This window comes from Protopterus annectens, chromosome 7.part0 (assembly GCF_019279795.1).
Source record: "Protopterus annectens isolate FY-2018-M chromosome 7.part0, PAN1.0, whole genome shotgun sequence".
In the NCBI taxonomy this organism is placed as follows: domain Eukaryota; kingdom Metazoa; phylum Chordata; order Ceratodontiformes; family Protopteridae; genus Protopterus; species Protopterus annectens.
Genome location: NC_056739.1, coordinates 1,713,275,948 through 1,713,288,697, shown reverse-complemented (window position 1 = coordinate 1,713,288,697; position 12,750 = coordinate 1,713,275,948). Strand labels below are relative to the sequence as shown.

Below are 12,750 nucleotides of genomic sequence, written 5' to 3'. Positions count from 1 at the left end.
TGAAGAAGTCTATTTGTAGATGAAGGTGCTTACTGGATGATTTTATCTGTTTTTGTGGATTAACACAATTTTTACCAGTTCATTATTTTGGTTGTTTTTCTGTTTGTACCTCGAGGTAGCTTTTCTGAATTCAAGAATAACCCTACCACAGTGTTTTTCCTACCTATTCACTTAGAAAGATTACTCAAAGAGTACACATACTGTGCACCTTGTGGTAACCTTTATGAACACCACCCCCCACCTCATGTGTAAATGACAACAGCACTAAAGTTTGGCATGTCTTTACCCTCCACCCATATAGAAAGACTCTGAAACTTCAGTAACTCCAGAGTAACAAGTTGATTTCAGACATGCTACTTCTGTTATGTTTTGGAGAATGAACTCAGTAACATTACAGTATGTTTCTATAATTAATTATTAATTTCATATCTACAGAGAAAGTCTGACACCATTTCAATACTATCTTTTCCTGCCCCCACTGGGAAAATACATTTCAGTACTTGTCCCGCTGGAGGCCCTGTAACAATATCATTATTTTGAAAGAATAGTCTTTGGATTTTTGCTCAGACATGGTTGATAAGGCCTTGTTTAACAAACCTGAGTCCAGTGATAGGGAAAATCTTGCAAATACTGCATTTCACAGGATGTACGACAGCTTCAGTAGCAGATATTCTGTACAGAGTAGGAATCCAAAGGAGGAGCGGAGGCTCTGACTGAAGCCACATCATGAACTGTTCTTCATTAATTCCTGGGTTCGAAACCTGTCAATTACAGTTTTAATAACATATTATTCACTCACTATACAAGTACTGCAAAGCATATTATCGATTTTTGGACAATCTTTTGATTCTTTGGGAAGGTGCATTTGATCAGTTTGTGGCATTTTATGATTTTTTTTGTCTTTTACTTACCATTATGATTATCAAAAAATTGCATCTTTAGATACTGAGTTGTGCAAGGGAATAGGCAGCAAGTTTTCTATCTCACTATACAGAAAACCTACCTGTTGTAATTATTTTCTGTTTTGTACCAGCTGTCATCTCATGCACCAAAAAAGAGGCATTGTTAAGAGCCAACTTATTTGTGTGTTAAGATTGACATCTGAGGACAATACTTGTTTGTCGGAGTTCAACAAAGTTACAAGGATGTTTGCTAAGAGTGGTTACCCCAATGACCTCCTGGAACAAGTAAGTCAGGAGGTTTGGCTTGGTAGACAAATTAAATTTGCACTGATTATTTTGCATGGACTTGAGGGTATTAGAGAGTGTAAAGACACCACTCCCCTCAACCTAGAGACTATTATAGTCTTGCAATACATGGTTGATGTTAAACAAATAGAGAAAATTATTAGAAAAAAAATGGTGGTATTTTTGAATGTGATGATGTTACTAAGGCACTGTTTGACAAAAGTGTTAGTTTCACGTCTAGAAACAAATCTAATATAAAAATGTTACTTGAAAAGTCTGGTAGTAAGTCCAAAGGTGTGCCAGTTACTAGAAGGTGTGGGTCATGTCATTTTTGTCCTTATATTAACATCAACTACACTGGATTCTTAAGGGGAATGTTGGGACAAACTGATGTTACTAAAGTTTGCACTTGCAAGACATCTAGAGTTGTACACATGGCTTCCTGTGAGGCATGTTCAGCCTTCTACATAGGCAAAACTAAAAATGCCTTTTCTAAGCGTATTTATCAGCACTTGTATAGTATTCAGAAAGGTGATTGTAAAAGTGCACTTGCAAGATACTCCTTGACTTGTGAGGGATTTACAAAATTGACCTTCCCCAGGATTCACGAATCCTCCGTGAAAGACTAAAGTAGTCTTACATGGAAATGCCAGTCTAAGAGTAAGACGGCAGTGCGCCATGCATATTAATGAGGGCGTGCTGTCTCAACTCAAAGGCTAACACGGAGCATGCACGAGTGCAGGGGGCGTGTCGGACTGCCGAGCAGTCCAAAAATCCACGTCCCTGCAAGTCTCTCAATTGGGAAATGTCAACTGACATGAGCGAGTCCACTCAAATGTGTACATACCCAACAGTACACTCCCCCACATTCTAAACCCCAGTACAATTCTGAAATGTAAAACTTTTTTATTTTTTTTTATTATTCCCGATATAGCTGCCCGTATTTTCACGTGTTTGTCTGGGTTTGCCCATTGCTTAGCTACTGTTAGCAGTCAAGACACTGAAGAGGATAATAAGAAACCTATATACAAATTAGGCAAAATAGCAATAGCGTAGTGGTAGAACCTTTGCACAAAGAGGAGGCATTCCCGGTTTGAGTCCGACCACTCCCCTTTTTATTTTCTGTTGGAAATCTGTATATGAAAAGAATTCCTGACATTTATCATTGAAATTTTAGTAAAAAGCATTGAAATGGCCAATGTAGTAGTGAACGAATTTTATATATATATATAAGAAAGTGAAATGGTTATGCATACTGATGAATGCATAAGTAACGTATCTTAAGCAATGTGAAGCACTACTAAGCAAAGTTTACCAGTATTAAGCACATTTCAGTATAATTGCTCATAGCTTAGCACTGCTTTAACTAGCACAGTAGCTTTGTGTGGAGCTGCGCATAGCGCCAACTAGCACAAACAGAACATGTTTGCGTGTATCTGCTCACCGCGCTAACTAGTGCAACATCGGGCAACGTCGAGCAACATAGAGCAATGTTGGGCAAAGTTGAGCAAAGTCGGCTAAACACAGCCACACCTCCTAGCTGGTCTGGCCAGTAGTAAAATAAAAGGCAATGACAGACCTTGAATGCGGGATACTGTGCACCATAATCACAGTACTGAATCACTAAGCCATGACAGCTTTTCATATGCATGCACTTTCAACACACACATACATATCAATAGAAGTTTACCCATTGCTAAGCAGGTGTGCTTTCAGCTGAGTTTCTTCAAAACCGGCCAATCACAGATAAGTGTGGGAAATGAGGCATATTTAAGCTCCATAGGTGGGAATACTTGCCATGACTGGTTATAGCTCTCATCTGCAGTCAGCATGGCCGGTGTTGGAGAGGGCTCTCGATTTCGAGTGCAACGTTGGGGCATTGAGGAGTCAAAAGTAATGGTTTGGCTCCACGTCCATAATCATGAGGAGAGACTCCTGCAGGGCCAGTTCCAAGGCACCCAATACAAAGCGTAAGCCTGGAACCGTCTAGCTCATGATCTCATCAGTGCCACAGGCATCCCTCGGACTGGTGAGCAGGTCAGACAACACTACTCAGACCTGAAGAGATGCAAGGAGGACCGACTGTACCAGTGGATACAGGAGGCCCGTGGGATGGAAAATGCCCCACTACTGAGTAGGTAGCCATGGAATGAAGTATGCAAGAATTGCTATTGTAGTCTATATTATGGATAGGTATGTCTCAATATCACTTCATTTACTTCACAGCTGCAGGTGTCTGTGCTGCGAATCAGCAAGCCTATGCAGATAGGCTGCTAAGGCTGCGCCACCAGGCAGGTTAGTAATTATTCTGCATGTATTGTTATATAAAATAAGTGAGAGAGCCTGAAAAAAAGTGTTGTAGCCCAATAATAAAGGTATAATAAGTCTTGAATAACTTCTCTGCATGCACTGTTATATAAAATAAGTGAGAGAGCCTGAAAAAGAGTGTTGTAATCCATTAATAAAGGTATAAGTCTTGAATAATTTCACTGCATGTACTGTTATATAAAATAAGTGAGAGAGCCTGAAAAAGAGTGTTGTAACCCATTAATAAAGGTATAATACGTCTTGAATAAGTCTTCTGCATGCACTGTTATATCAAATAAATGAGAGAGCCTCTAGAAAAGTGTGTTATGTAATTAATAAAGGTATAATTCCTGGAGTGTGTCCGTGTCACTTTCTTTGATATGTTGTTATACTCTTGCATTATAGAAATAGTACTGTTGTATTAAGCGCTGTCAACCCACACTTGGGTAGGCCCATATAAAGTGGATGAAGGGAGTGCCAGTAGCTGTTAAGCATATATACAGTCCTCAACTGTTGGTTCATGGCCGGCATGTACAGGTTAATCTGGCACATGAGTAGCTTGTTATTGTGTTCCCCAGAAATGTCAGTGTGCTGCTAGAAATGTAGGGAGCTGTTAAAATATAACTGATAATGTCACCTGAACTCATCTAGATATGTAGATATATAAATATAATATATAAATACGTAGCAGTAACATCTGCATCCTGGACACTTTGTATGTCAGATACAGGTCAGGTATATAAAGAACTAGCAAAACCCATTTCACAATTTAACGGACATTGCCTAGTGTAATAATACATGTAGGGGATATATACCTGCAGTCAATAGGAATGTAGTGTAAACTATAAGTATATATAAGTTGTTAATGGAGGTATCTTTTTACACCCTACTGTATGTGCATAAACAATGCAATTCCACACCTCAATGGGTATGTCTAATCTCAAAACATTTGTTGGGACATATGTCCGATTGGTTTATAAATATCTGCATTTACTTTGATGCATGTGCCCTGTTCAAATACCACAATCTTGGTGGCCTGTTGCCACCAATTAATCCTGCATGCTGTTGGAATGCCCACTGTTGTTCTATATATGCATGTGTTATGCTTGCTGTTCAACCGTTTGAAACCCGGGTGTGTTGGGTTAATGGGAATACTACTGCATGCTTTTACAACTAATTTGGAATGCTGTTGGCTGTTACCAACCCATGTTGTCATTAAATCCTCCTAAACATAGAACGTATGGGAAGGCCGGTCCCAGCGGACCCACCTGTCCCACCTCAGCTGGCGATGGCACCTGGCAGCAGCAGGTCTAGTGCCCAGCCCGGGACCTCCTCCTCCATTGGGCCTGTGCCACCTTCAGGTGGAAGCACTGCAGGGGATGGGGCTCATCCCCCCATGCAAGTGTGGGCAGAGGAGGGCCTTCTCTCACCCTCCAAACAGTCCAGGCTGTGGTGCATAGGGAGATCCAGCGTTCTGTCACTGATCCTCTACGCCAGCTTGAGGCACGAGTGGCGCAACTCACGGGTGAGCCTGCCCCTCCTACCCAGTCCCCAGCACAGCCACCCTCTGGTCTGTGAAGGTGCAGTGGTGACTGCCCATGGGTGGGGATCTCAGTTCCACTGTTGCCATCTGTGGGCTCATGGGCTTGCGGTTTCCAAACATCCTTCCCCGTCAATGTTGTTCACCCCCCCACATGTGTCATATTCCACCCCTGTATGCATCTTGTCTGTCCTGTCTGTTTACCTCCCCACCCTACCTCCCCAAATATACCTACATCCCCTACCTCACATTCCATTCTCACCTGGAAAATGAAAAAAAAGGCAATCTGTTCCAAAAAAATTGCGCCCCATACATAGCTGTCCATTTTGCACACGTCTGCTGGACATATAAAATGTAATTTAATTGGCAGTACAACATACTTTGTTGTCCTCACCCCCCTCTCAGGGGTGGAAGGTTTCATATTTCCCTCCAAAATTATTGCATATGCACAGCTGTTGCTGGAAAAGAAATGGGCAGCTATGGTCCTTCCCTACACCTGTCCTGCACATCCCGAGCTGTTTTCCCTACTGTCTTTCCCTCTTTGTGCCTCTTTTTCACCACTGTCCTATCTCCCCATTTTCTTTTATTTCAAAGAAATGAGCGTGAGGGTTAGTGGGAGTAAGCACTTTTAAGCAGTAGTTAGCGGGTTTGCTCGAGTGTGCGCTTGTGTGCGGTTAGCTAAGCATTGCTAAGCTTCGCGCAAACCCATGCAAACCTGCTTACAACTGCTTAAAAGTGCCTTAGTAACCCTGCATGTGAGGGCCTTTGTTCTGCTCAGCAGCAAAATGAAACACCTCTGTCAGTCTCGAACCCCCAGACCTTGGACACACTAGACTGCATGAAGTACCACTAAGCCACAGTAGATATACATCAAGCTGTTGCTGAAATAGCTATATAATGCATCAGAATGAATGAATGTAAAGGAAAGATAGGACTGCCATAACACAAAACCTGTTCTGTGGAACTTTACCAGCAGTTGTTGTGGAATTGCATTACATGACTGTGATAAGAGAACCAGCCATTCTAGCAGTAAATGATGTTACAGCAGCACTTTACAACCCCCACACAGTATCACAGCAGGACAAACAGTAGCATATCTGATTAGGGCAGAGGACATACATCCCAACTGTGACTACATTTCAGGGATGTCCCTGATTTTGAAGCATATGTTAGCTGTGTCCCTCTGAATCCCCTGAAAAGTATTGACGTTAGGCAGAAAGATGGGGTATTACACCTAATGAATAATGACAATATGTAGGAGTTAGACACCGCTTGTACTTCAGAAAAGGGATAGTAATCCATATGCACTGGTTCTCTCGAAGTCTCCACAAACTGTCTCTAATATTTTGAAGGTGTACCTCACTTTTACCTACCTTTACCTCACTTTATTCAAATATGTACCTGAGTGTTTCAGAGGCCTGGTTGAGGCAGAAACACACAGGCATATCAGCTTTTCTGCTGTTACACACTGTGCAAATAGCTTTGGAAGGAGTTCCACAAGCATACCCTTATGTAGGAGTACAACATTGAAATACCAAAGGATGTAGCCATGTACTGGTAGCAAACAACTGTAACAATGCCATTGTACCAGTGCTGAAAAGAACTGTACTTTGCACAGACAGAGAATAACAACCTAACGTCTGGCTACCATCTGGATAGGTCCACAGTTGGGAGCTATGCAGACAGACTACTTGCCTTGCTAAACTAACAGGTACACAGCAACCCTTTAAGTCCAGCAAGATAACATTCACACAATAATACATAATGCTCTCTGTATGTCTGCATCCCCACCCAAATGTACAATATACCTGTGTGTTCAGGGTCTACCAAGGATGTACGTAGGCATACTCAGTACGGGAATTGTTCTGTTTTCTTGAGCATCCTGTGCTAATGTCATCAATAAAAAAGCACAAACTGTGCAGAAGTGAGTACATTAATATTCACAGTATAGCAGTTCACAAACAGTTCATGTGCCAAATGAATACATCTCAATAACTACTTTTGTATGGCAGTTAATTGTATAAGTAGAAAAGAAACTACATACTCCCATGTATCTTGTGTTAGCATTTGTAGGGGTGAGTACAATTCTACACTGACAACTGTGTACTGGAAGTGGCAACATTCAGGTCTGAGTACAACATTTAAATCACTGGCTACACCCTTAGCTTCAGATATAAGAACTATACCAACCTTCTTACTTAAACAACGGTGTCCACAGCAAACTAGCATGGGCTCCACTTTGGAAAGCTGAAAGGGCTACGCCTACCTGACATAGCAATTTATAGCATTGGGTTGCTATGACAGTGAGTACTGCAATTACCACACAGCAGGCTGCATGCAATTACCAAATGGTGGCCACCAATTGGTGCAGAGGCCATCACATGCACATGTGCAGATACCTATAAAAGCAGGCTGTACTTGCTGCCCACACACGCAATCATTCCATTGCAGATACTGAGAGAGAGACAGAGACAGAGAGAGAGAGAGAGACACACACACACCCACATCAACAGAAAAAAAAAGCCAAAGACACACGGAACGTAATACTAGCAACACATACAAAGGAAAGGTATGTAACAGATATGTATTTACTGGCATGTAGTAGATGTTTTTGAAGAGTACTCTACATACTTTGAAATATCCATATGTGGCAGCAATACATATCTATGCACAGATGCCCTGCATAACTACTGCCATGGACAAATCAGTGTGTAGCTGTGTGCAGTGGGACATAACTGTGATATATATAGCTCAGCATTAAATGTCAAACATCTGATCTGTGTTCTGTACAGTAGTGTGGACAATGGCTGTTTGGGGGAGTAGCGCATACAGCTATATAAACATGGATGTGACAGAGTAACACATGCATGATAGTCATATTAATGTGCAGCTTAGCATTGACAAGTGCTGTACCAGGCTAGTATGCTAATCTGGCATTTGCAGCTATATATACACCCTATAATATTACTGTGTGCTCACATGTGACACCTGTTCATGTTGCAGCAAGGCCCAACAGGTCAGCCGTGAGGTCCAGGGACTTACAACAGTGTGGACCTTGTGTGTGTATGGCACACACATACGGAGAGATATATCTGAGTCAGATATATTAGCATCTGTACATGTGCATAGAGCAAGGGACATACTGCAACTGTTTGTGAAGGGTGGTCATATATATGTTGGTGAAGGTTGTTATGTGCATATTTGTATTTAGGTTGTAGTGTGTGGCAAACAAGACAGCATACAGTGCTGGTATATGACATGTGGTGGTTAAACGCTGTGGGTGTGATTTGTTAGGTTTGCAGTGTTACAGCCAGTGAGGCCTGCTAAAGCTACATGGGCTGAGAACACATTCAATGCATTTCGCACAAGACTGTGCAATATTATTACATAACTGTATACCTCACATCCTTTGCATAATTGATATTCCCACCATGAAAGGTGGACTGCATATGTGCCAATATGTATATCTATATGTACACCAATAGATGTTTATATGTATGTGTATATATATATATATATATATATATATATATATATATATATATATATAGAGAGAGAGAGAGAGAGAGACAGAGTCATATTTACTGCGACAGATGCCTGGTGACAAAGCCATGGTCTCAAGCTCAATGTCGAAAATGCATTGGCATCCCTTTTGGTAAAAACTCTGTACCCATGAACTACCACATAGGTGGTAGTCGACTTAACACCGAAAGTGTGATAAGAGACCATGGGACACAGGTGGACAATAGTCTCCCCTTTGACAATCACAGTGCCACACTAGTCATGTAATCTGTCTACGTGGCACACCTCATCACAAAAGGTGTGTCATCCAGGGAAAAACAGGTCAGTGTTCCCCTCTACTCATCACTCACAAAACCCATTATAGAGTACAATGCCCCTTTTGGTATGTACCTCACAAGACATATACAGCAACTGGAAAGGCCACAGACATACCTCACAAAGAGTATTACCGGCCTCAAACAGATGCCCTATGCAGACCGTCTCACAAAACCACAGCTAGACTGTGTCGCATACCGCCTACCCAGAGGTGACCTCTGCCTAACATACAAAGCTATGTCAAACCCAGAGCTGTTGGACATGCTCCACGTAAACAGATCACAATCCCTACGAGCTACATGCTCTAGGGACCTAAACCTTGTTAACTCAATAAACAGAACATGCTGGAGGGATAGATTCCTATCTCAGAGACATCCCATACTCCGGAACAAACTACCTATCAATAGCAAGCAAAGCTCCTCAGTAGCATTTGTCATGAATAATCCTGATGATTGGATGGGAGATAGGAAATACACCCCGGGAATCACCTCTGTGGCTCTGCTTGACAGGGGCACATGAAATTAAATTACTTGGGTGTCAAAGGCCAGGGTACCATCTGGCTAGGCTTCTATAGGCCCTAGGGCCAATAGCCTCTTATCTACCTATGAATCAATACACACCCACATGTACTTGTTGCAATAATTGCTATGTGAGGTTGACTGAGTGTGATGGTGAATGTGTCACAGTTGTGTATATGTGGGATAGCTTAGTGGGAAACTGTTTCTGTCATGGTATTTTGTGTCCTAGCTCTGATCCCATCAAAAGATGTGTATGCTATTGTTAGGCAGAAAAAGCAGTATGGCATACGGTCTGACGTAGTCCCTTGGTGTTCACTGGGGTGTGCCACTAGAGGCTAAAGCAGTACATGAATGCTTATTGATTGGTCCTGCTGGTGAATCCAAATCCCGTATGAACTGTAGTACTACCTGAAGCTGTAGGCCTAAACAGCACAGCATGGTGTATGTCCACATTGCTTGGAACCAATGTTTTGTGTGTTCCCTGTAGTCCTCACAGATTACATACCTCAAGCATAAGGTATTGTAAGTACTGACACACAGTACTGTATGGTACACACGTAAAGCTCATCTGGGTTGCCATACCTTTGTGTCTTGTATGTATGTCTGATGTGTGTATGGGTATGCCTGTAACATGCCCTCGGTCATATGTGTGTTACAGGATATAAGTGCGTATCTAGCAACATGTATAGTCTAGTACAGCAGTATGCCACCTATATTCACGAATGTGCACATATTTTAGGCAGGGGTTTGCCATCAACAACTAGTGTGGTATACTGGTAATACTGTAACTGGACTTTACAATCATTGCAATGGATGACATATTGCTTTATGCATTAGCTTGATATATACCTCCTGTGGCTAGGTGGTGCATTGTGTCGCATACAGTGTGCCATGTACTGTTGTATAGTCTTACATAGTGGTTTCTCTTTGTTGCTGTGCAGAACATGGTTTAATATATAGAGCATGCCAGGCACTGTCAGGCAGTTGTGGGTTGAGCACTGATATGTGGTATTGAAAGTGTGTATCCTCTGACAGACAATTGGTTGCTATTTATGATAGTTCAGTGATATCTGTACTGTAGAATGTTGTGTGCCACATGACTTGCTCACACATATTGTTTCATTGTCTTCCAGGGTTCATGGCCCACCATCAAAACCCAACCTATAGTCCTGCTGAGGATGACGTCATAACAACCAGTCTGGTTCAGCACTACACACTGCTTTTCTCAAGTACCAGCCAGGACCAGCATGAGTGGACTGCACTGTGGCAAGATGTTATCCGTAGGGTAAATGACATAGACATGCATAACCGGACATATGAGGAAGCATGCCATCACTGCAGTGATTTACTTAGACATGTCCGGCAGCGTGCGTCTGATGTCCATAGACAACAGCTTGCCACAGGTGGTGGGGTTACCATCCACCCCCCCCCCACCAGAGTGAAGGAGCTGCTCCTGAGCCTGGTGGCTCCTGGCCAACAACAACAACAGCAAACATGTATCATTATGGAGGCTGGAGCCACCCAGCAAGTTCACATGGAGCGTGCAGGTAACATGGCATATCTGTAGACTACTATTACCTCTATTGGTAGATCATGCATATGTGAGATGTGTACTGTGTAGTTAGAAGATGTGGAGCCTGGTGTTGTGCAATACTGATAATTTGGAACATGATCTGTAGGCCTGTGACTGTCAACCGTTGTACTACTGTAAGATTGCAAACCCACAGTAGCAATGCCACAGTTGTTGCCACTGATAAACTGTCTCATATCCTTGCAGGTCCCTCTAGTGTGACAGCAAGGCAGCAGACCCATGCTGGTGAATGTGTTCTACATTTAATATTGCAAATAAAATGTGCATGTCATATGTGAGGTGTAGGCCATGTACACATGTAACACACCTACGCATAATGCATGCAGTGCATGTTTGCTGTGAGACTATGCACATCTCAGTAACATGAGTAGCTGTCTCAAACACATGCAATACACAGAGCATCCCAAACAATTGTGGCTACACTGTAGTGGACATTGGATAGGCAGAGTTGATGCACATGCACACAACATACACAACTTTTTCATATGCAGTACATGTTAATATGCTACACATGGCATATTCAGACACCCGCTGTAAGGTCACACTCCAGTATCCCAAATGTCATCCACACAGCACACGTAATATACCTGAGGGGTAGGGGCCTATCATGGGGCGGTGCGACACTCTTCAACACACAACACATTCATGTTAGGCAATGCTCCCTATTGGGCACCTTACAAACCCATGTAACAACTGGCTGTAAAATGGTGAATGTAGCCATGGTACTGCAGTTCAGGTACAGTATGATAGGTGCTGGTCTGGCACACATTAGTAGCCTTGAGTGACCACATGATGCTGCATGATGATGGCTCATGGTACTACACCCCATCCAGTTACAGTAACCACACTACTACACATAGCATTCATTGCTATACACCTCATTGTTGTGTGTGTGCAAACATATGCACCTATACACAATATGCATAGCAATTGCCATTTGCACAAAGTGACACATATATGTCTTGTAATGCTATTGAGTGTATAGGTCACATGACACACATTGGGTATGTGTGATGTTTAATGTTGCATTTGTGTTGTAGAATGCCATGTCATGGCTGGCACTGGCATGTCCACAATATGTTCTACACTCACAATAGCTACTGTACAATGGCTATGTTGAGCAATGGTATTCCATCAGGTATACACGCACCACTCATCCTGTGTGTATACATAGCATGCATGAGCTAAACCTGTGTCCACAATTATCTGCTAAAGACACAGATATTCTAATCAGTAATGGATATCTATGTGACACACAGATACACATCCAGCCATGGTATGTATACCTGTGAGTGATGGTGCACAACACATTGAAGAGCTTGTAATACTTGCACAGCAATGTTGTGTCCATGTACACATTGCGTTCCAGGGTGAGGCCAATCACTGAACAAGAACACACATGCATCAATTATCTGCTAAAGACACAGATGTTCTAATCAGTAATGGATATCTATGTGACACACAGATACACATCCAGCCATGGTATGTATACCTGTGAGTGATGGTGCACAACACATTGAAGAGCTTGTAATACTTGCACAGCAATGTTGTGTCCATGTACACATTGCATTCCAGGGTGAGGCCAATCACTGAACAAGAACACACATGCATCAAAGCCATGTATACTCTTATTAGCAAGGACTGTCTACATTCGCACTGCATGCTGTTGAGCAACATATGTCCTGCATGCTGACACGTGTGATATGACTGTTTGGCTTGTGATACTGTACCCCACCATCAACCGCTATTGAGTATGTTCTGGATTGCTGG

The 12,750-nt window shown here is 42.4% G+C and overlaps 1 protein-coding gene across 3 annotated transcripts in view; it reads right to left on the bottom strand.

Annotated features, from left to right (window-relative positions):
• Window positions 1-12,750, bottom strand: part of DYTN (dystrotelin) — a 410,223-nt gene that overhangs the window by 223,588 nt on the left and 173,885 nt on the right. For all 3 annotated transcript variants that reach the window (XM_044078253.1, XM_044078254.1, XM_044078255.1), the window contains exon 9: window positions 598-761. In XM_044078253.1, the coding sequence (XP_043934188.1) occupies window positions 598-761 (164 nt within the window). The remainder of the gene's footprint in view (window positions 1-597; window positions 762-12,750) is intronic.